Source organism: Coccinella septempunctata, chromosome 6, assembly GCF_907165205.1.
Source record: "Coccinella septempunctata chromosome 6, icCocSept1.1, whole genome shotgun sequence".
NCBI classification, from domain to species: Eukaryota; Metazoa; Arthropoda; class Insecta; order Coleoptera; family Coccinellidae; genus Coccinella; species Coccinella septempunctata.
In genome coordinates this window covers 28,725,484-28,746,396 of record NC_058194.1, presented here as the reverse complement: position 1 = coordinate 28,746,396, position 20,913 = coordinate 28,725,484, and the positions used below count along the sequence as shown (strand labels likewise).

Here is a 20,913-nt window from a genome sequence, read left to right as displayed (position 1 = left end):
TTTTTTCCTTTAAAATCGATTAATCAATTTGATCCCTCAAGCATCGCTATATTTGCTACTTTGTCAATCATAACACCCCCCTGAATTTTTCCTGTTAGTTTTTCATCAATATAAATGGAGATTGATTGGTTCTACCTGTCTGTAAGTAAGCAATCCACAAATTGGATAGGTCTCGATCTGAATACCAATTTTAATTGAATTATATTTTTATAGGCGAGTTATTATGCGATGCATCATGAAAAAATAATTGACAGTTAATAAAATTTTGACATTCCATAAGTAGAAGTTAAGTTACATGTGTGAACATGTAAACTAATGAATTGTCAAAATCGATAGTTGCCATTGACAGAAAATCTTTCAGGCACACCGTTTCTAAGGAACGCTTTTGTCTACCACCGGTAACCAAGAGCAACCGACAATTTTGACAACTCGTTATATTCATACACCATGGTGTGTGACGGTTCTTGCTTGTAGTATGACATTACTTTTCCATAGATCATAATGAACGAGCCCTTGTACTAAGAAACTGGATGAAATAAAACGACATGAAACTTTGGTCAATGATATAATAAAAATACAAATATTAAGATATTTAAATTAATTTTCCAATTAAATTCTTACAATATACATAACATTCAACATATTTCAAAATCAATAGGATAAAAACATGTCTTCTGAATCATATTTCAAAAGCTAATATACTCTTTCAACTGTGACATAGTATCAGCATCCACCAGACTCAACAACTGTTCATACTGTGGCAATCCTAACTGGTTTTTCAGGGAGAACATCTGAAAAAAACAGGTTGCACAACATTAAGATCAACCTACGATAACTGAGTTGTCAAACAATTTGACATTTGAGGTTATTACATACACCAAAGATAATTATTTTTGGCAGTTATACACAGTTACTCACTTGAGATTGAAAATATTCTTTAAGAACAATGGTATGGACCGGATCTGTATAAATTAATTGCTTTTTCCTCTGATCGTGTTCCGTCTCACATAACCCATCAGTTTCTTCATAGAAATAACTGGGACTCCTATCCCTATTCAGCACCAAACAATCCGAGATAATGCCATTTTCGTCTGTTTTGGTGACGTCATTCAGTGCTTCTAAAATCTGTATCATAATATTCCCGAACATTTCCATGGTCGGCCTCGACACAATAGTCAGAAGATTTGCCAGTGCTAAGGCTGAAAAAATCAGTTATTTGAGGTTAGAAATGAAAAGGTGAAGTTCTCGATGTCCCTCAGACATAAAATTGTAGAAATTTGGTACTAACCCATTACTTTCCGCTGTTCCGTTTGCGAGACATTCGGCATCTTCAGTAACCAAACTCTCAATATTTTGGACATGACTATTTCTTCGCTTTCATTATGTACAGATGCCAACCTACTTAATACCTGAGAGAAGACAGTATGGGATGATATTAAAACCCTAGATACAACAGTTATATACATTGACATAACCATAGGATATTTCTCACCCTCGTAAACCCCCCTGCAAGAAAAAACCAAATTCATTACATCAGTTGGGTTAAGTTAGGCTAGGTTATGTTAGGTTAGTCCAATAAATGGGCAATTAACAACAGTAAATACTCCCTCAAAGATTCTAGGTTAAGTTAGGTTAGGTTAGTTCAATAAATGGGTAATTAACAACAGTAAATACTCACTCAAAGAGTCTAGGTTAAGTTAGGTTGGGTTTCGTTAGGTTAAGTCCAATAAATGGGTAATTAACAACTGTAAATACTCACTCAAAGATTCTAGGTTAAGTTAGGTCAGGTTTCGTTAGGTTAGTCCAGCAAAAGTGTAATTAACAACAGCAAATACTCACTCAAAGATTCTAGGTTAAGTTAGGTTAGGTTTCGTTAGGTTAGTCCAGCAAAAGGGTAATTAACGACAGCGAATACTCACTCAAAGATTCTAGGTAGAATAGGCAAAACCGTTTCGGCCCCCAAAGACGGACTAGCTCTCAGATACAATTCGGCAACTCTCAAAATCGACATAATTCCCTCGTTCTTCATATCGGCCATCATATTATTACAAACTGTCATTATTTGAACACCGTGCGACCTCATAACGAGTTCAGGCGCTAACAGAGTGTGAACTGAACAAATTGTTATGCATAAATTGAAGGCTTCCGTTGAGTAATCTGAAAAATAAGCAAATTCGTACAACCTCAACTTGTTAAAACTCGCAGAATTCGGATCTTTTCTCACCTAGGAGGGACGGCACATTGTCGAATAACTGAATGAGCTCATTTGTGATGCAGGAAGAATTCTCGAGCACGGTTAACCACAACTCCAAACTGTCCTCTAGTAGATACACAATGGCCGACTGCTTGGGATCCGTACCCAGCATTATTATTGGCATTAAGAATGGGGTCAATTCCGGTACAACGGTTCCTAGAGCCTTGACCAACTGCACTAAAGTTGACACAATGGCGCACCTAAGCATGTTGTGGTCGTCGGATTCTTTCCATATGAGAGGTAGGTATTGGATGAGAGCATCGGAATGCGGTTGGATGGTATGTCCAACTCTTTCGACTATAAGCGTCATAACGTTTAGAATGTGCATCTGGAAAGATAACGAACAATGATTTTATTCACTCACTCCAAAAAATAGGAATCCTACCTTTGTCTCGCATTCGGAAACTTCTTTGAGCAGCTGAAAAAGTAAGTTGAAGGAAGCCTCCAAATAATCCTTGAACTGCTCGGCATCGAACTCAAAGTCGTCAATGGCAAACCTAAGAGTTGACGATGCGGTTAACCTCACAGCCATGTCCTCTTGACAGCTCAACAAATTTATGACACATTCGTACAAACTCGGTCTCAGTTTAGGGGACAACTTGATGCCCGCCCACTTTCCCATGAGGACGCTCACTCTCCTCCTTATTATCCTATAATTGTTATGTTTAATTTTCAGTTCCTCACTCAGGGTGGTGGTGAACCATTGGTCGAAATCCACCTGGGAAACAAACCTATTTAGTTCTTCGTCGTCCTGTCAACAAATCGATTAAAAAAAATTTAATATCGGAATGTATAAGAACGATATCCATGGACAGCTCGATCCTAGTCGTCACTACCGTCCTATTCCATGGAGAATACTACCAACTGCTACTTAAAAACAATACAATTAGATCAAAAACCTTTCCAATCAATATCCAACGAAGGGACCATAAACTGGATAGGAAATATAGGTTAGAACCATAGAAATGTGTGGTAAAGTCTTCCACTACCTCCTCTGCCACACTCAAACTATTCCATGATCGATTAATCTAAGGGCTAGCCATACTTTACAACAAAAACAAATTCAAGATATACAGTGTGCTTCAAGTAACGTGAAACACTTTGTATATTGTTCAAACACTAACAGAGTAAATTGACGAATCCCAAGACGAAGAACTGAACAAAAATAAATTACCTCTTCGTACAAATCAAAGGCTGCCAAAGCTACAGCATTGTAAACGGCATCTTTTTTCAAAATCCCAGGCATATCTTCCGGGGGCACTAACCCACTGGTTTCCCTTATCAGATCCAACAAAACTGGCGCTAAGATATCCCTAAACTCGTGAAACATCGTGACAAAAACCGTTTCCATACTGGGCTGAAATAAAAACGTATTGTCATGGTTCTGTGAAAATTTTGGGAAGTTTTTTTTGCTCACCCTTAAGCTGTACTTCCAACTGTCACCGATTTCGTCGTTTGCGAATGTTTCGGGGTCCGTGTCCCACATGTCCAACTCGTCCTGGTTCAAGATGAAATAATGAGTTACAAGCCTCCTACAGATCTCAGTCAGTATGTTTGGTTGGAAGAAGTTCAATTTTATATCTCTAGCGTGAACCATCTCGGAATATTTCATACTTTGTACGTTTTTTCCCGGTTTATACTCGTTACAATGCAGTATTCCCTTTATTATGTTGAAACATTGGATGGAAAATCTTTCGTATGTATACTGGATTCCCTCAGGGGTGAATAAATAGTACATTGTAAATTCTAAACTGCTATGTATTAAACTGACGAAGGAAAAGGGGTGATTTTCCAATAGAGATATCAAAACTTTAGTCGAGTGATTGATATATTTTTCACATAATTCTAAAACATATATTCCTTTGCCTTTTAGCTGCTTTCCTATAAATCAAACAATAAGTGTTAAAACATAAAAATACTTCAACTCTTGTAATTCATCCTTTACTTACTGCATTCTAAAGCCGATTTGGTTTTATCGAATAAAACTTTCAAGAAGTCGAGACAAGCCCGATTCTCATGAGGTCGATTCAATCCATAAACAGTCAACTTCCTCAATATTTTCAATGTTAGTACAGCTTTTTCCAAGTTGGATATTGTCAATTCTACGTTCTCATTCTGGCATATATTACTGATAAATAAGTCAGTAAAAGTGTTCCATAAATTTACAATAAAACTATAAATATTTGTAGTAAAATCTTGAAATATTCTTCTATCACCTGAAAATAAAAAATTGTTGAACAGAAGTGAGAAAAAAGAAATATCAAGAATATCAATAAATTAAACATCACATCATGGAACCAGACATGAATAGACAACATCATTTCATCTTTTAGTAGTCTTACCCATCAATCTCCTCGATGATATTGATTTGATAACGTGTTGGAGGGTTAAAATCGATCTGTGTTGAATAAGAATATCGTTGCTCAAAACCATTTGCAAGAGTGTTGGAAGTAGTTCCTCCCATTCCTTTGGGCAGTCTATTCTAGCTATCCTAGCTACCAAGACAGCCCTTTGTGTAGCAATTTGGTTTACAGGTTCATTAAATGATGAAATCAGTCCCCTTTTAATCAAAGTCTTTTCATCTTCACTTATAGCACTAAAAGCGTACAAAATTAATAATACCGTTCTGTATAGAACATAATATGCTAACACCTACTTCGGAGCACTCTTCCTCCAATACTTATCAATACCATTCTTCATGTACAATACAGCCATCCATCTTATGTTCAAGTCTAAATCATGAGTCGCTATTATATTCTGCAAAAAAAGAATAGTTAGGTTATAGGTAACAAAGCTTACAACAAGAAGAAAGAACAAATTCTCAAACTTCTCAATATTTGAAAAATATGTTTTCTTTCCAACTAAATTCTTAGCAACACTCACAAGTAAGGCAGAGTAAAACCCAGGTTGAACTTCCCATTCACGCAATTTGGCTTCTGCAGGTTTTAATATTGCCGCATCTTGACTAGACGCTCTTCGCAATGCTTCCAATAAATTATCCTCTGTTGCGGCAATATCCAAATTCATGATTCGAGGTATCAAATCCATGATTCGAAGTATAAGTCTAGCAAAACACTATCTTCACAAAATTCAATACATATTATAACGTCACTACAAAAAAATTCCAGGTTAACAATATTTACAGAAACTATCAAACGGCACTTGGTTCGAAACTTCTCATGAAACACTTCAAATACCTTTTTCTTCCGGAAATTTCAAGATTTTACTGTTTTGATTTATAACCAAATCTTTTATTTTGACATGAGTAGCATAGAAGATGTTGTCATAGAAATTATCATATTTTGCGCTCTTTTTCTTCTTTTTCTAAGATATAGGCTTACCTATCTTCAATCTTAGTGAATTTTGACCTGCATCGGCTCCCAAGGTTGTGTATTAATTAATTTATATTTATCATCTACTTAAGGTTCAGAATTATATTGTTATTAGGAAAAGAAAAATATTCATGGTTTTTTTTTCTATATTATTATATCTCCAGGATGTATTCATATAATGTGATACATGTGATTATACAAAAAAAAACACTGGTGATAAATGAAGATATTTTTCAACGAAAATGCAAAATATTTATTATCTTCTGTGCACACCGAACGATACCCGCTTATCCAAAAACTTTTTATGGCGGTGCATACGCAATAGATTCCTCTCCTCAACCATTTGACGATGAAGATGCTCCTCAACGTCAGAAGAAACGTCTGGGATGAGTTTAGCTAAGATAATGGATAAAACAAAAACGACGTGCTGAAACAATTTCCACATGTTAAGATGGACATTTTTACAAAGAGAAGTTCCATTTGAAATTTATTTTTTTTTATTTATTGAGAAAAAGGGATACAAACAGGTTACACCCAAAATAGCATCCACAAATAGATAGAATACAAAAAACTTATAAGTGTCTACAAAAGTACCCACGGTTATCCGGGAAACCAACAATGTACATTCCACAAAAAAGAAAAACCTAAATAACTAGTATGCACTGTCTTATAAACAGAAAATTTCCTTACATTTCTTCTTGAAGGAGAGCAAGGACATAATGAAAATATTTAAATCAATGACATATTTATTAAAGTGGTCACACATCCTGGTCACAGGGGAATTCCTACCCACGTTTGTCCTGAAACTTCTGTTATGAAAAAGCTGTCTATTTCTCGTTTGCCTCAGCGGTACATGAAAATGCACGAGTGATAATAACTCCGGCGAGTCGTAGCAATTCATCACGATCTTGAAAAGGAAAATTAAGTCAGAAATTATCCTCCTTTGTTCTAAAAGTTGGATACCATATCTGTTTCGAATATCACCGATTCCCAATGTTACGTATTCCCCTGTTATTTTGAAGTGAAGAAATCTCACCAATTTATTTTGCAGTCTTTCAAACCGTAGCTTGTGCACATTATAATATGGAGACCACACTACACTACCATAACTAAGTTTACTGAATACAAAGGAATAATACAGAGATTTCACCGCCGCTTCGTCCTGAAAGTCCTTGCATATTCTACATAAAAAACCTAATGCCTTATTAGAAGTAGACATGACAAGATCGAAATGAGCATGAAAAGTCAGTTTTGAGTCAAATAGTATGCCAAGGTCTCTAACTTGGTCCACCCTGACAACGCTATTCTGTTCCAGATGGTATCGAAAGTTGATCCAATTATTCTTCCTTGTAAAAGTAATACATGCACACTTATCATAGTTGATATACAACTTAGAAATTTATATATAGTAATTCCATATATTCTAGGTGGATAACGTTAAACTTATTTCCAATATTGATTTCTATTGATATATTCTTGTTGTTGTCATTACACCAAACATTTTCTACAGGGCAAATATAAATCCTAAACCAATTCTGGGCCCATAACCTGGTGATTTTCTGTGGATATTTATGAAATATTCTGATGAACACAAGAATTTGGTTGTTTCCATGTCTGTGGTGGCAAAATTATTTATGAAATTCAAATATTCACCTGATAAACAACAACGAAACAAGCTCCAAATGCTAAAACAGGAAATCTCTCGGGGCTAGCCTCATACTTATTGGCATGATCGTATGAATGACGAAACGGCCTATGATATAAGCAATATGTTAAGTTCTCAACTTGTGTTTTGATTTTTTCGTTTTTATAGTCGGCGATAGCAAATTCTGTAAGAAAAATAAATTTCTCATTAATCTGGTTCGAGCATTAGAGATACATCGAAAAAGAAATCAGAAAATTTAACGAAGAATTCCTTACTTGAAAAAACCGTATCCAGATATCCATCCAAATCTTTATGTCGGTAATTGTAATATACAATATCCAAGAATTGTTTTGTCAGTAACGAGGTGAGAGCCTGGAAAATAAAGGTTTGATTCGATGGACAATGTTTCGTTACAAACGATAATACTTGTGTCTTTCCAATTAAGATATTATCAGAAATTTGTATGTGGAAATAGATTTCTAGAGCAATGTAAAAACAGTTCGAAATATGTAGTTTCACTAATTCTTCTGCCTCTAGAAGAAGAATAGAAATTGAACAACTCACGTTGATGAACACAGCAACCACCACAAGAAACTGTAAAATGTAGGCCCATACTCCCAGCCCAGTTACTTTTCTAGGTATGGGTCTTCTGCGAAAATTGACATAGGTGTTGGCATCTACCCTCTCTTCAACATAGTTACAGAAAAATACGATGAGAGGTACAAAGGGAAAAACTGCCGTGAAGAAAAGGACCATGGTGAGCCTGGCAACTGAAAGATGAGAAAACTAAGAGTATCTAGCTAGAATATCCACAATTTGATTCAGTTGAAAGTCTTATTGCTCATGATCTTTGAGTTTGTCATTGGACTTATAGATTTGCACCCTATTTTTTTCAAATATCTCTCATGACCTTTTTTACATCCAAAACTGAAGGAATTTTTCAAGTCTGACTAGTAGTTCTGGAGATAGTACATTGGAAGTAAAAAGATTTGTTTTGCGCCTTCGCCATTTTGCAATCGTTGTTAGCATAGATTAATAATAATCTATGGTTGTTAGTATGTGGTGGCAAACTGGCGAATGCGCTGGTAATATTTTTCCAGCTGTCGGTTGTATGAAGTGTGCCAACCATAGACATATAGACATGTCTCTATGTCTATGGTGCCAACCAAGCAAGTGCCATTTCTTGGTGTGGAGGTACAATTTGTAGAGATAGTGACATAATGTAAAATGCCAATGTATAACAGTGAAAACACTCACCAATTTCTGCATATTCCAATAGAATACTCAATTCCGTCACACTGTCTAGAGGGTAATCGCTTTCCCACTGAACTTTTTTCTCAACATGATGTACTTTTCGTTTGAAAATATACTTCATTATTCTATTAAAAAAAAAAGTTTACATCTAAGATTAAAGCCTCACAAAATTTCATGTTGATATAGAAGTTAAATTTCACTCACGGTAGGAAAACTTTGTTAATACATTTTACCAAGAGAGTTCGAATAGCCAGGATGAATGTTAACAAAATTATGAGGTCCACATTACAACCAGCCGGTCCACATAAGTCTCCCTTGAAAGTGTAATCTAAATAAACAGTTTCGTCGCCAGGATTTGTGTAAAAGATCCCCTGGAAAAAGAAAGTTTGAACAACTCTACTTCTTCCATTTTCCACACTCACTTTAGCAAATGCGTTGTAAAATAGAGCCGCAAACCCATTGACGAAACCAATAATCCAAAGTTTCATGACATACGAATTGTCGTAATCCATTTGAGTCCTACAGTTTTCCAACTCGGTCATAAATCTTACAGCTGGAGATTTGACCTATGTTAAATATTCAAATTTGGATCATCAAACACTCGAGAAAAAAATTCGGCGATTTCGACACTTACTCTATCGATGACCATAATAAAGAGTACTTGTATGAAAGATCCCGCACAACTTAGTAAGAATCTCTTGTGTTTGAGCAGAAGGGGTATGTGAATATATTTGATGACAAACTTTGCGATGAATTTGTTAATGATAATTGTTATGACTACGAAGAATAACACGAAGAACATCTGAAAATATTTGAGTTGGATTATACGTATACGAAGGATTATATCGTCCACTTTTGAATTGAGCACTCACAAGGGCTAACATTATGAGGACTATCACAATATATCTCCAAGTTATTGAAGTTTTCGACATTGCAGGTTCCCATTCATCAGTTATTGGTGATAAAACCAACACGTCTGTTTGTTCCTCATACCCAATCCTACAATTTTCAATGTGAAAAGTTTTTGTACATGATTTACATGAACTCGAAAAATATTGGTATCGTCATAGTGCTAAGTTATGAGTTTGATTTTTATTTCTTCATCGAATTTGGTATTCTGTGAAATACCTTGTGGATATATCCAACTCAACATGTAGTAGGTTCCATTTTATGAGGTTGAAATTTTTTCTTCGCGTCCATAATTCTAAGAAAACCGTACCTGAAAGGTAAACAATGCAAGTACTTTCTCCCTGTTCTCAATTAAACAGTATTTTCAGCATGGACAATAAGGAAAACAGTCAACAACCTAAATTGTCTCAGGTTCAACTCAATCTACCTAGAGATTTATAGCTACAGTTAAATCGAAAGATTAGGGGCTTATTGAGCTATTACTTTCAATGGACAACATGTAAGGTAGTCTAGAAATGTGCTATACAAACCACAAAGACTCATAAAGATGCTCAGAATGAATGTACCAATGTTATCGTAGATATGACTGTCTTCGAAAGAGTCACAGAAACCCTTCATGGGAATCAATTTGCACAGTTCTGGATCGCAACCAGCACACAGATATTCTTCACTGTTACATACTCGTTCTCTATAAAAAAAAATGGATCCTTTCGTCATATTTCAATTCTGACATCTGCTTGTATGAAGGATATCACAGGAGGTACAAATTAGCTAGCTAATGTAATATCCAACTAAATCATTAGTTAATCAACTAACTAAACAATTAACTAACTGAGTAACCAACTTACTAACTAACCAACAACTATAGATTAGTGAGGATAAGTCTATATATAAACTTAGTTATGAATAAAATTAGTTATGAACTGTTATCATCTTTTTTCTGTATACTGCAGAGGAAGAAGAAAAACCAGAAATAATATTTTTTTACATACCTTACTTTAGACAGATAGCTCCAATCATAAGCATATCCGATCAGGAAGAATAACACACTAGAAATACTCGCAAAAATAAGCAGGTTGTCCAGAAATCTGACGAAGTCAAAGTAGAACGCCAATTCTGGTCCGAAATATTTTTGAATGGTATCCAGGGGTTGTTCTTTCAAGAAATTACCTATATCTCCCCAATTTGCAGCCAACAACTGAAATATTGTGGGACTGGTCGAAAATTCAATCATAGTAAAATTCAGTTGAAGTTAATTTTTAACCTGTCTATCTGTTAGAGGACCTTTTGGGGTCAAAGCTGGTGGACCTTCGTGTAAGGCAAAAGAATCCTTCACAATTCCTCTTGTCCTCAAACGTCGTAAGCTGATGTCGTATTTACCAAATCCAAATGGAATTTCTTGCAGCATGTTATAGGTAATGAGAATTCGTTCAGCTTGGGTCATTCTTTTAGGATGTTCGCGACCAATTGTGGCTCTGCAGTTGTTCGAATTTTCATAAGGAAGTAAGAATGTGGAATACATAAATTTTGGAATGCATCAATAACATTTCGAATGACTTGTACTTACTTAGCCCTATGGTAAACAGGACTACGTTCGTCATCATAGGATAGAGCAGTTCTGCGACACTTTAGAAAAGCGTTTTTATGGACAATAGCAAGGGGGGTGCTTTTAAACATCAGATCTATGTTCACCACATCTGCATAACCCACAAGAATTTCATGGGGCACATGTATTTTGATGAAACCGATATCGGGATCTTTCTGTGAAAAAAAAATGAATTTCTTCGATATTTTTTTATTATCTGATTCGATTGTGGATTGAAAATCATCCTTCCTTCAAATTTGCTAGCACTGGCACACTCACTGTATGATGTGTCTGTTCCAAATGAAATCCCCTTCCTACAAGATTGTCCAAGAACCTGGCAAAATGATCTCTTGCAACTTCTGAACTCAAGACCTGTCTATAACTGAACACTATAACGTAGTCTATACGTTTGCCACCACTTCTGAAGTAGAGATCGGGAAAGAACTTTTCTCGAGTGGATTTTTCTTCCATCTGATGGCATATGATTGAGTAATGAAATGCTTTGTCAAGATATATCAACGAAAAGTGTGCATAGAAAATTACTACAATTACTTCACAATTATTTCCGGATTTTCCCAATGATTATTTCAATATTCTTATCCTTTCTTTCCATAAATTTAATCGACTTCAGTGCAACCATTCGGCCTTTATGAATTTTCAAGTGACCCCATCTTTTTGGGAATTTTTCAAAGGTCATCTTTCGAGTTGCGTATCTCCCAAAAAAATCACCGAAGTGCTAAAAGTGATACATATTCTGAAAGAGCAACCCTTCTTGCAATAAATCTGGGAAATATAGCGATCTCTAAGCAACCGTTCGGTCTGGACGAATTTTTAACTGATCCCATCTTTGTGGGAATTTTTCGAAGGTCACCTTTCGAGTGGATTATCTTCCAGAAAAATCATCACACATCGGAAAGTGATGCACATTCCGAAAAAGCAACTCTTCTAGTAATAAATCTGAGGTCTACAGCGATCTCAAAGCAACCATTCGATCTTGAGGAACTTTCAACTGAAATTTGCAATTCATGAAAAATGCCATTTCGAAGATGAAAATTAAACTAAGAGAGATAGGCTTACGATTCTATTTTCAATCGATTCTGCGTGTTCGAAAACCTATATTTCCATACCAAATTTACGAATCTTTGACGATGATTTCGAGAAAAATGAATTTTTTATTTTTCCATCCTTCACTTTTGAGTTCACTTTGAAAGGCTGTCTACGGTGCAATTTTCCATTGGCTCATCAACTCATTGGTTTTTTGAAATCTTCAAAATGACTAGTATGAATTTCTTTCTCTGTAGAAATGATAAAACACCGTACTTCTCAGAGAGAGGACCAAATATGTGATTTTAGGGGGGTCTAACCCCTTGCTCATTTTTGACCCAAAAATTTGGGATTTTCGAATTCGAGTTTTTGATCTAGTATTGAAGCCTGACTAGTGCTGATTACGAAACCGGAAATCTCAATTGGATCGGACAAGTATAACGGGAGATATCGCAGATTGAAATTTGTAATTTTTTGAAAAATGCCATTTCGGAGATGAAAATCTAAACGAAGAGAGATAGGCTTACGATTTTATTTTCAATCGATTCTACGTGTTCGAAAACCTATATTTCCATACCAAATTTATGGATCTTCGACGCTGATTTCGAGAAAAATGAATTTTTTATTTTTCCATCTTTCACTTTTGAGTTCACTTTGAAAGGCTGTCTACGGTGCAATTTTCCATTAGTACATCAACTCATTGGTTTTTTGAAATCTTCAAAACGACTAGTATGAATTTCTTTCTCTGTAGAAATGATAAAACACCGTACTTCTCAGAGAGAGGACCAAATATGTGATTTTAGGGGGGTCTAACCCCTTGCTCATTTTTGACCCAAAAATTTGGGATTTTCGAATTCGAGTTTTTGATCTAGTATTGAAGCCTGACTAGTGCTGATTACGAAACCGGAAATCTCAATTGGATCGGACAAGTATAACGGGAGATATCGCAGATTGAAATTTGTAATTTTTTGAAAAATGCCATTTCGGAGATGAAAATCTAAACGAAGAGAGATAGGCTTACGATTTTATTTTCAATCGATTCTACGTGTTCGAAAACCTATATTTCCATACCAAATTTATGGATCTTCGACGCTGATTTCGAGAAAAATGAATTTTTTATTTTTCCATCTTTCACTTTTGAGTTCACTTTGAAAGGCTGTCTACGGTGCAATTTTCCATTGGCACATCAACTCATTGGTTTTTTGAAATCTTCAAAACGACTTGTATGAATTTCTTTCTCTGTAGAAATGATAAAACACCGTACTTCTCAGAGAGAGGACCAAATATGTGATTTTAGGGGGGTCTAACCCCTTGCTCATTTTTGACCCAAAACTTTGGAATTTTCGAATTCGAGTTTTTGATCTAGTATTGAAGCCTGACTAGTGCTGATTACGAAACCGGAAATCTCAATTGGATCGGACAAGTATAACGGGAGATATCGCAGATTGAAATTTGCAAGTTTTGAAAAATTGCCATTTCGAAGATGATATTCTAAACTAAGAGAGATAGGCTTACGATTCTAATCTCAATCGATTCTGCGTATTCGAAAACCTATATTTCCATACCAAATTTATGGATCTTCGACGCTGATTTCGAGAAAAATGAATTTTTTATTTTTCCATCTTTCAATTTTGAGTTCACATTGAAAGGCTGTCTACGGTGCAATTTTCCATTGGCTCATCAACTCATTAATTTTTTGAAATCTTCAAAACGACTAGTATAAATTTCTTTCTCTGTAGAAATGATAAAACACCGTACTTCTCAGAGAGAGGACCAAATATGTGATTTTAGGGGGGTCTAACCCCTTGCTCATTTTTGACCCAAAAATTTGGGATTTTCGAATTCGAGTTTTTGATCTAGTATTGAAGCTTGACTAGTGCTGATTACGAAACCGGAAATCTCAATTGGATCGGACAAGTATAACGGGAGATATCGCAGATTGAAATTTGCAATTTTTGAAAAATTGCCATTTCGGAGATGAAAATCTAAACGAAGAGAGATAGGCTTACGATTCTATTTTCAATCGATTCTACGTGTTCGAAAACCTATATTTCCATACCAAATTTATGGATCTTCGACGCTGATTTCGAGAAAAATGAATTTTTTATTTTTCCATCTTTCACTTTTGAGTTCACTTTGAAAGGCTGTCTACGGTGCAATTTTCCATTGGCTCATTAACTCATTGGTTTTTTGAAATCTTCAAAACGACTAGTATGAATTTCTTTCTCTGTAGAAATGATAAAACACCGTACTTCTCAGAGAGAGGACCAAATATGTGATTTTAGGGGGGTCTAACCCCTTGCTCATTTTTGACCCAAAAATTTGGGATTTTCGAATTCGAGTTTTTGATCTAGTATTGAAGCCTGACTAGTGCTGATTACGAAACCGGAAATCTCAATTGGATCGGACAAGTATAACGGGAGATATCGCAGATTGAAATTTGTAATTTTTTGAAAAATGCCATTTCGGAGATGAAAATCTAAACGAAGAGAGATAGGCTTACGATTTTATTTTCAATCGATTCTACGTGTTCGAAAACCTATATTTCCATACCAAATTTATGGATCTTCGACGCTGATTTCGAGAAAAATGAATTTTTTATTTTTCCATCTTTCACTTTTGAGTTCACTTTGAAAGGCTGTCTACGGTGCAATTTTCCATTGGCACATCAACTCATTGGTTTTTGAAATCTTCAAAACGACTAGTATGAATTTCTTTCTCTGTAGAAATGATAAAACACCGTACTTCTCAGAGAGAGGACCAAATATGTGATTTTAGGGGGGTCTAACCCCTTGCTCATTTTTGACCCAAAAATTTGGGATTTTCGAATTCGAGTTTTTGATCTAGTATTGAAGCCTGACTAGTGCTGATTACGAAACCGGAAATCTCAATTGGATCGGACAAGTATAACGGGAGATATCACAGATTGAAATTTGCAATTTTTGAAAAATTGCTATTTCGAAGATGAAAATTTAAACTAAGATATATAGGCTTACGATTCTAATCTCAATCGATTCTGCGTATTCGAAAACCTATATTTCCATACCAAATTTATGGATCTTCGACGATGATTTCGAGAAAAATAAATTTTTTATTTTTCCATCTTTCACTTTTGAGTTCACTTTGAAAGGCTGTCTACGGTGCAATTTTGCATTGGCACATCAACTCATTGGTTTTTTGAAATCTTCAAAACGACTAGTATGAATTTCTTTCTCTGGAGAAATGATAAAACACCGTACTTCTCAGAAAGAGGACCAAATATGTGATTTTAGGGGGGTCTAACCCCTTGCTCATTTTTGACCCAAAAATTTGGGATTTTCGAATTCGAGTTTTTGATCTAGTATTGAAGCCTGACTAGTGCTGATTACGAAACCGGAAATCTCAATTGGATCGGTCAAGTATAACAGGAGATATCACAGATTCAAATTTGCAATTTTTGAAAAATGCCATTTCGAAGATGAAAGTTGCGTATCTTCCAGAAAAACCGGCACAGATCAGTAAGTGATCCTTGATCACCTTTTTTACCCTGTACAATAGTGTGAATCCACCGATCTGTTTTATAGAAATGAAGGAACAAACAAATAAGCAAAAAATAAAAATACTGAATATTATATTCATCATATTTTTCAACAATTATCATTTTTAAGTTACGTCCTCTTCATCTTCCTCTTGTTTGCTTGTAGAGGGAAAATTATGAAGTGATTTATGTAGACTTTTGGTCGATTGATATTGCTGGTTCCTGAATATTCTTAAATCCTTTCTATCTTCAGCATACAGAGAATTCACATAATCTGTCACGTCCGAGGAGCTATCGGGGATGAATAGGGCTATTAATCTGGTGAGCAGAAATACCACATGCTGAAATGTGCAAAAATTAAGTTTATAGATACAAGAGAAAACATTGGGAAGTTAAGTTGGTCATATTTTTTACAACATTTTGGCATATTTCTGCACCCTCAACAGCTTTTTGATTTATTTTTATTAAAAAAAAACAAATTCCAAGATATCCCATAATTCTTTGACAGGCATACCAAATATACCACAACCATCATCCAGCCAAATGCATTATATTTGAGTTGATCTTCGTGCTCTTCATATTTCCGAGGGTGATCTGGTGGGAATCTATTTCCAGGGTAGTAACAAGTCATGTTTTCCGGGAAATTCATCTGTGTTATATTTATATATTCATAATCGGCCATCGAGAAAACTAGAATATTTAAATGACTTCAAAATTCTCATAGAGCGATATCTGTTGAAAAATTGCACGAGCTCTATTCTAGGTTTAAAGGCATAATGAGAATAAAGGCTATTCTCATGAATTTATTTGCCTCATTTTCTAAAATTCGTGCTTAAAAAAGAATATAACAAATTGATACTATGGGATGAAATGAAAGTTACAAAAGATTCTTGTTATCTTGAAAGAGAATAAATTTATCAATAAATTTCCATTCACCTGAAAAGCGTTTACTCATGAAAGCGGTTATATTATTATCCACCGAAGCTAAATAAAAGTGCATCTTTGCGAAATTTTTCGTCATCAGTGCTAAAAGAGCCTGAAAATGAAATTGTTTATGTCTGAGTCTGCATGAGGTAGAACATATCTTCATCAACTGAAAAACTGCAAAAAGAAAATTTGCAAAAATCACATATGTTTTTACCGAAAAAGTTAGTGACCATGCCATTATTCCACGTAGAAATGGACGCCTGAACTTTGTCATTTTTTTTTATGAATTAGTACGAAAGAACTAAGCGGAGATGCAGAAAAATATCAAAATTGCCAGTTTGAGCTGGCAAATCTAAGTTATAATATTTTTCTTCAACATGTCTGCTATTCGCTTTCATAAAATGACACTTACATTCACTGTTACACCGAACCATGTAAGGGCTTGCAAAATAAAATTAAACATTTCAATTCCTTGAACTTTTCTTGGTATAGGTCGTCTATAAAAATGAATATAAGCGAACGAATACAATTTCATCTCCAAGATATTGACGATGAGTGTCAACAAAGGTGTGAAAGGGCACACCGAAGTGAAGAACAAGACCATTCCATGTCTAAGAACTGAAAAAAAAAATTTAAAAAAAATCACAAATCGAAAAAGCTAGATTTTACAGTATTGGAAATGTAATACTTAAGAAATAAAACAATCATGATAAAATTCAATAAAATTACTTATTTCAATATATTGCTTCATTATGTCGTATCTACCAAATGACTTCAGAATGTAATCCTTCTCCCATTGTTCTTCAGCAACTGATGATTTCTTTTTCCTGGCATATTCCTTCCAAAATACTACACTCATTCTGTAAAATTCACAACTTGAATACGTATTTCAGCAGGATAATTGTATTAAAAACATCCCCTCAGTTTAGTCTGGTAAAATGACCCCTTCGATTCGTATAAATGAAAAATAATATCATGAATGTCTTGATATATAAAGTTGGAAAAAAATTATTCGAAAAATAAATAATTTTCCGTTATACTCCCATTATAAAGGATTTTAAATGAAGAAAAATTAAAAATTTACTTGAACATATATCTCCCAACACATTTGAAAAATAGATGCTTGATACCAAGGATGAGCATCACCTGAACTGCTAGATCAGAATTACATTCTCCCAAGTGACAGGTGTCAGTTATGTATGCCCCTCTAAGATCGCTCAAAGTTTCATTACCTGGGTGGGTGAAAAATTTACCCTAAAAAGGATGTTTTTGAAGGTGAGATTAGATAAATGCTCCACAATTTGAATGAAGAATCTAGAATACCTATAGTATTGAAAACCGCTGAACAATGCGTGAATTCAATCAAATTGAAATAAGGAAAAATACTTTTAAATCGAATATGTAAAATGTTTAAAATAATATCTAGAATCGATGAAAATTTAAAAAATCGCTGATGTATATACAAAGTGGTAAATGGGCGGAAGCTAAGGGTAGGTAGAGGACACAAAGGTAAGTTTAGCTTCCGCCCATTTACCAATGATTCACCTTGTATATTTTCCCTGAACAAAAAATATAAACAAACAAAATTCCAAAAGAACATATGAGGTAGATTTTTATTCTCCATTAGTAGTTTAAAAAAATGAAAATGAAAAAATAATTAAAACAAGGAACAGTTATTCTACCTTGAAGAAAGCAATATACAAAATCATTGTATAGTTATTTGCAAATGCAAACAAAAAGCATTTCATCATGTAAGAATTATCATATTGCGTTTGAGTTCTTGGATTCTCCCAATCTGTCAGGAATTTCGAGACAGTTTTGTAGACCTGTAAATAAGAAAAAAAAAATAAAAAAAAAAGAAAAAGAATTAAAATTTCATGTAGTTCCAAGTACTTTCAAATTCTCACCATATCAATTATCAGAATAACAACAACAGTAGCTCCACTGCCGGTGAAAGAAACGATAGCGTCGACATTTTTATGAAACAATTCAGGATAATCATTTTTATCGAGCACTATTTTGAGCTGCATCTTCATCATTATCACAACAATCTCCATTCCAAACACTAAACCAATCTGAAACGGATGCGAAAACTGATCATTGCCATGAAAAAACAAAAATTAATCAAAATACCAATAAAATAACAGAAGCTGCAGAAAGAAAAACCCTAATAGCAACATCTGGCAATGACATAGTAGGCTCTAATTCGTTGGTGAATGGATTTAGAGTTAAAAGATTCGCTCTTTTCTCATAACCTGTCCTGAAATAAATCGAAAATTATTCCTATTGAGTATTATAGGCAATCCTACCACCTTATCTGCAGGTCAGTCTCCAAAGAGGTAAGATTCCATCTCAGAATGAATAAGGTCTGCCTTCTCTTCCAAAATTCCATGAAAATTGTGCCTGCGGAGTTTTTACATAATTAGAAACTATTTGTTTGTTTTTCATTCGATGTCCATTATGTTAGTTAGCCATACAAACCCCATAAGGTGATACAAATGCCCAACACAAACATCTCGACGTTATCGAAGGTTTGGTTCAATTGAAAGATGAAACCGCAATACGTATGCATATGCCTGGGTTTGCAAAATTTCGGATGGCATGTAGGACACATCATTTCTTCGCTGGAACAAATATATGCCCTGGAATCGACAGGAAAAAAAATTAATAGGCGAAGAAATCAAGTTTGCTTTTAGCCCATGTGAAAAGTAATGAAGTAAACAATGTTTTTCCCTTGATGAGCATTATTTTCGCTTTGACAGATATTGGATATCTCTCAGAGTGTTACCTTATTTCCTTGGCATGTCTTGATTCAGCGGATATTCCAATAATGAAGAACAATAACCCCATAATACTGGCCACAAGTTGCATCTCAGTGGAGAGCTGAAGATAAGCATACAAAAATGCCATTTCAGGTCCAAAATACTTCTCTATGGCATTTAGTGGCTGAATTTTTGCCATATATCTCAAACCCGCCCAATACCGAGACAGCAACTGAAAAAGGCCAGACAATATCGAAGGACTTCATATAAGTATTTGTTGAATTGTTTATTAATTTATCTATTCATTCTTTCATTTATTTATTCATTCTTTTCATCAGTAGGTCGCAACACAATGAACACATTTTTACAACTAGTAAGATGTAGTAATCTACAATTATTAAAGTTTCACATCAAATGAACCAATCAGAGAAGGAAAATCATGAGAAGATGAATATTAGAAGCCTTCTTAGAAAAAAAGGGGTTTGCAAGTTATTCAGGAAGTTCGTTATCAGTTCTTCATTGCCTTGTATAAGCTTGTGGAAAATCAACTGTTAATATAAAGCGAAGTTTTCACGATATTGAAATACTAAGGGTCTCCACACATTACGAGATCTGTCAAATTTGCTGCGTCCATCTCACCTGCCTCTCACTTAGGGGTCCTTCATTTGTCCATTGTGTGCTACCCTCGTGCAATGGAAACACTGCTTTGACTATCCTCTTGTTCAGAATTCTCTCTACACCTCGTTCATCAACACCTTTTCCAAATTTTATATTTGTCAGTACGTAATTTGTCAAGAGGATTCTTTCAGCTTGGGTTAGGGAAGCTTTGGATGATCCACCCATAATTCTACAATCACCGAAATGGATGTTTTCAATAATTTCAATTTGCGTACTATTTTATTTTTAGGTCTAAAAATATCCAAGGTGATCGAAGAATTCGTAATTATTCCAACATAGGCAGGATCTTAGAATATATGATATGTGTATTATGTAATATGTAAGAGCAGGAGCTATTTCAAAAACGACGTTTTCTGAATGAGCCCAAAAAAAGTCTAGTGGTATTAAATCTGGGGATATACCCACCTCAATCTCTTGGTAATTTCGTTTTTTGGGTCGGGAAGTGATAAAATGGTATGCAAGCAACGACACCATTGCAGGTATTCTCCAATCTGCGGTGATTTACTTTTGTAGGCTACTTCCACGTTATGCAAATTGGCAAATTCTTCTAAAATATATGTAGATGCGTGAATCTTCAAACAACGAAGATCTTCGTTCACCTGAGAAAATAGAAATATGCCTGACAAGAAAAATCTACGTTTTCAAGCAACTCTCTCCTGGAGTTATAAGAAAAACACGTTTCGAAAAAATCACTCACAGTACTAGTCGAGATTTCATAATCTATATGAAATTCGCCCAACTGCGCCAACAAATTTTCAAAAATCCTCTTGAAGTAACGTCTCTTGGTAACATCCGAGTAACTATATACAATAACGTAGTCTATTTGAGAAATTCCATCGCTCAAATAGAGATCTGCCTGTTCCATGTATTTAAAACGAACAACTTTTCTTATTGTTGGCAATCGATTAACTGGAAATCAAATTTATATGTCAAATAGTTTGGATATCCGACATCTGTGTTCTCTGTAAAGTTGGTTTTGTTCGAATTCTCAACCAGGGCGTTCTCC

At 34.9% G+C, this 20,913-nt stretch overlaps 2 protein-coding genes across 3 annotated transcripts; both read right to left on the bottom strand.

Moving 5' to 3' along the window:
* Positions 1-552: 552 nt before the first annotated feature.
* On the bottom strand, positions 553-5,515 carry LOC123315421 (importin-11). 2 transcript variants are annotated; one of them, XM_044901110.1, is made up of 13 exons: positions 5,452-5,515; positions 5,138-5,365; positions 4,911-5,011; positions 4,597-4,850; positions 4,204-4,470; positions 3,672-4,135; positions 3,429-3,611; positions 2,640-2,972; positions 2,225-2,582; positions 1,920-2,157; positions 1,289-1,506; positions 919-1,199; positions 553-791 (listed from the first exon to the last, which is right to left on the bottom strand). In XM_044901110.1, exons 2-13 carry the CDS (start codon positions 5,300-5,302, stop codon positions 687-689), a joined length of 2,967 nt encoding a protein of 988 aa, XP_044757045.1. In that variant the 5' UTR covers positions 5,303-5,365; positions 5,452-5,515; the 3' UTR covers positions 553-686. The 2 variants fall into 2 exon arrangements, with proteins under 2 accessions (XP_044757045.1, XP_044757044.1); XM_044901109.1 differs by having other exon boundaries at positions 5,138-5,507.
* A 291-nt stretch (positions 5,516-5,806) lies between these two features.
* Positions 5,807-20,910, bottom strand: LOC123316019 (anoctamin-6-like). The gene is made up of 30 exons (XM_044901928.1): positions 20,605-20,910; positions 20,313-20,506; positions 19,869-20,076; positions 19,256-19,461; positions 18,949-19,109; positions 18,780-18,870; positions 18,601-18,727; positions 18,375-18,542; positions 18,150-18,293; positions 17,552-17,721; positions 17,197-17,327; positions 16,880-17,085; positions 16,477-16,576; positions 16,055-16,230; positions 15,675-15,881; positions 11,259-11,450; positions 10,962-11,155; positions 10,659-10,869; positions 10,387-10,592; positions 9,961-10,082; positions 9,614-9,704; positions 9,358-9,484; positions 9,120-9,287; positions 8,908-9,051; positions 8,690-8,856; positions 8,489-8,610; positions 7,796-8,001; positions 7,507-7,603; positions 7,240-7,415; positions 5,807-6,013 (listed from the first exon to the last, which is right to left on the bottom strand). Exons 1-30 carry the CDS (start codon positions 20,770-20,772, stop codon positions 5,843-5,845), a joined length of 4,851 nt encoding a protein of 1,616 aa, XP_044757863.1. The 5' UTR covers positions 20,773-20,910; the 3' UTR covers positions 5,807-5,842.
* Positions 20,911-20,913: the final 3 nt, after the last annotated feature.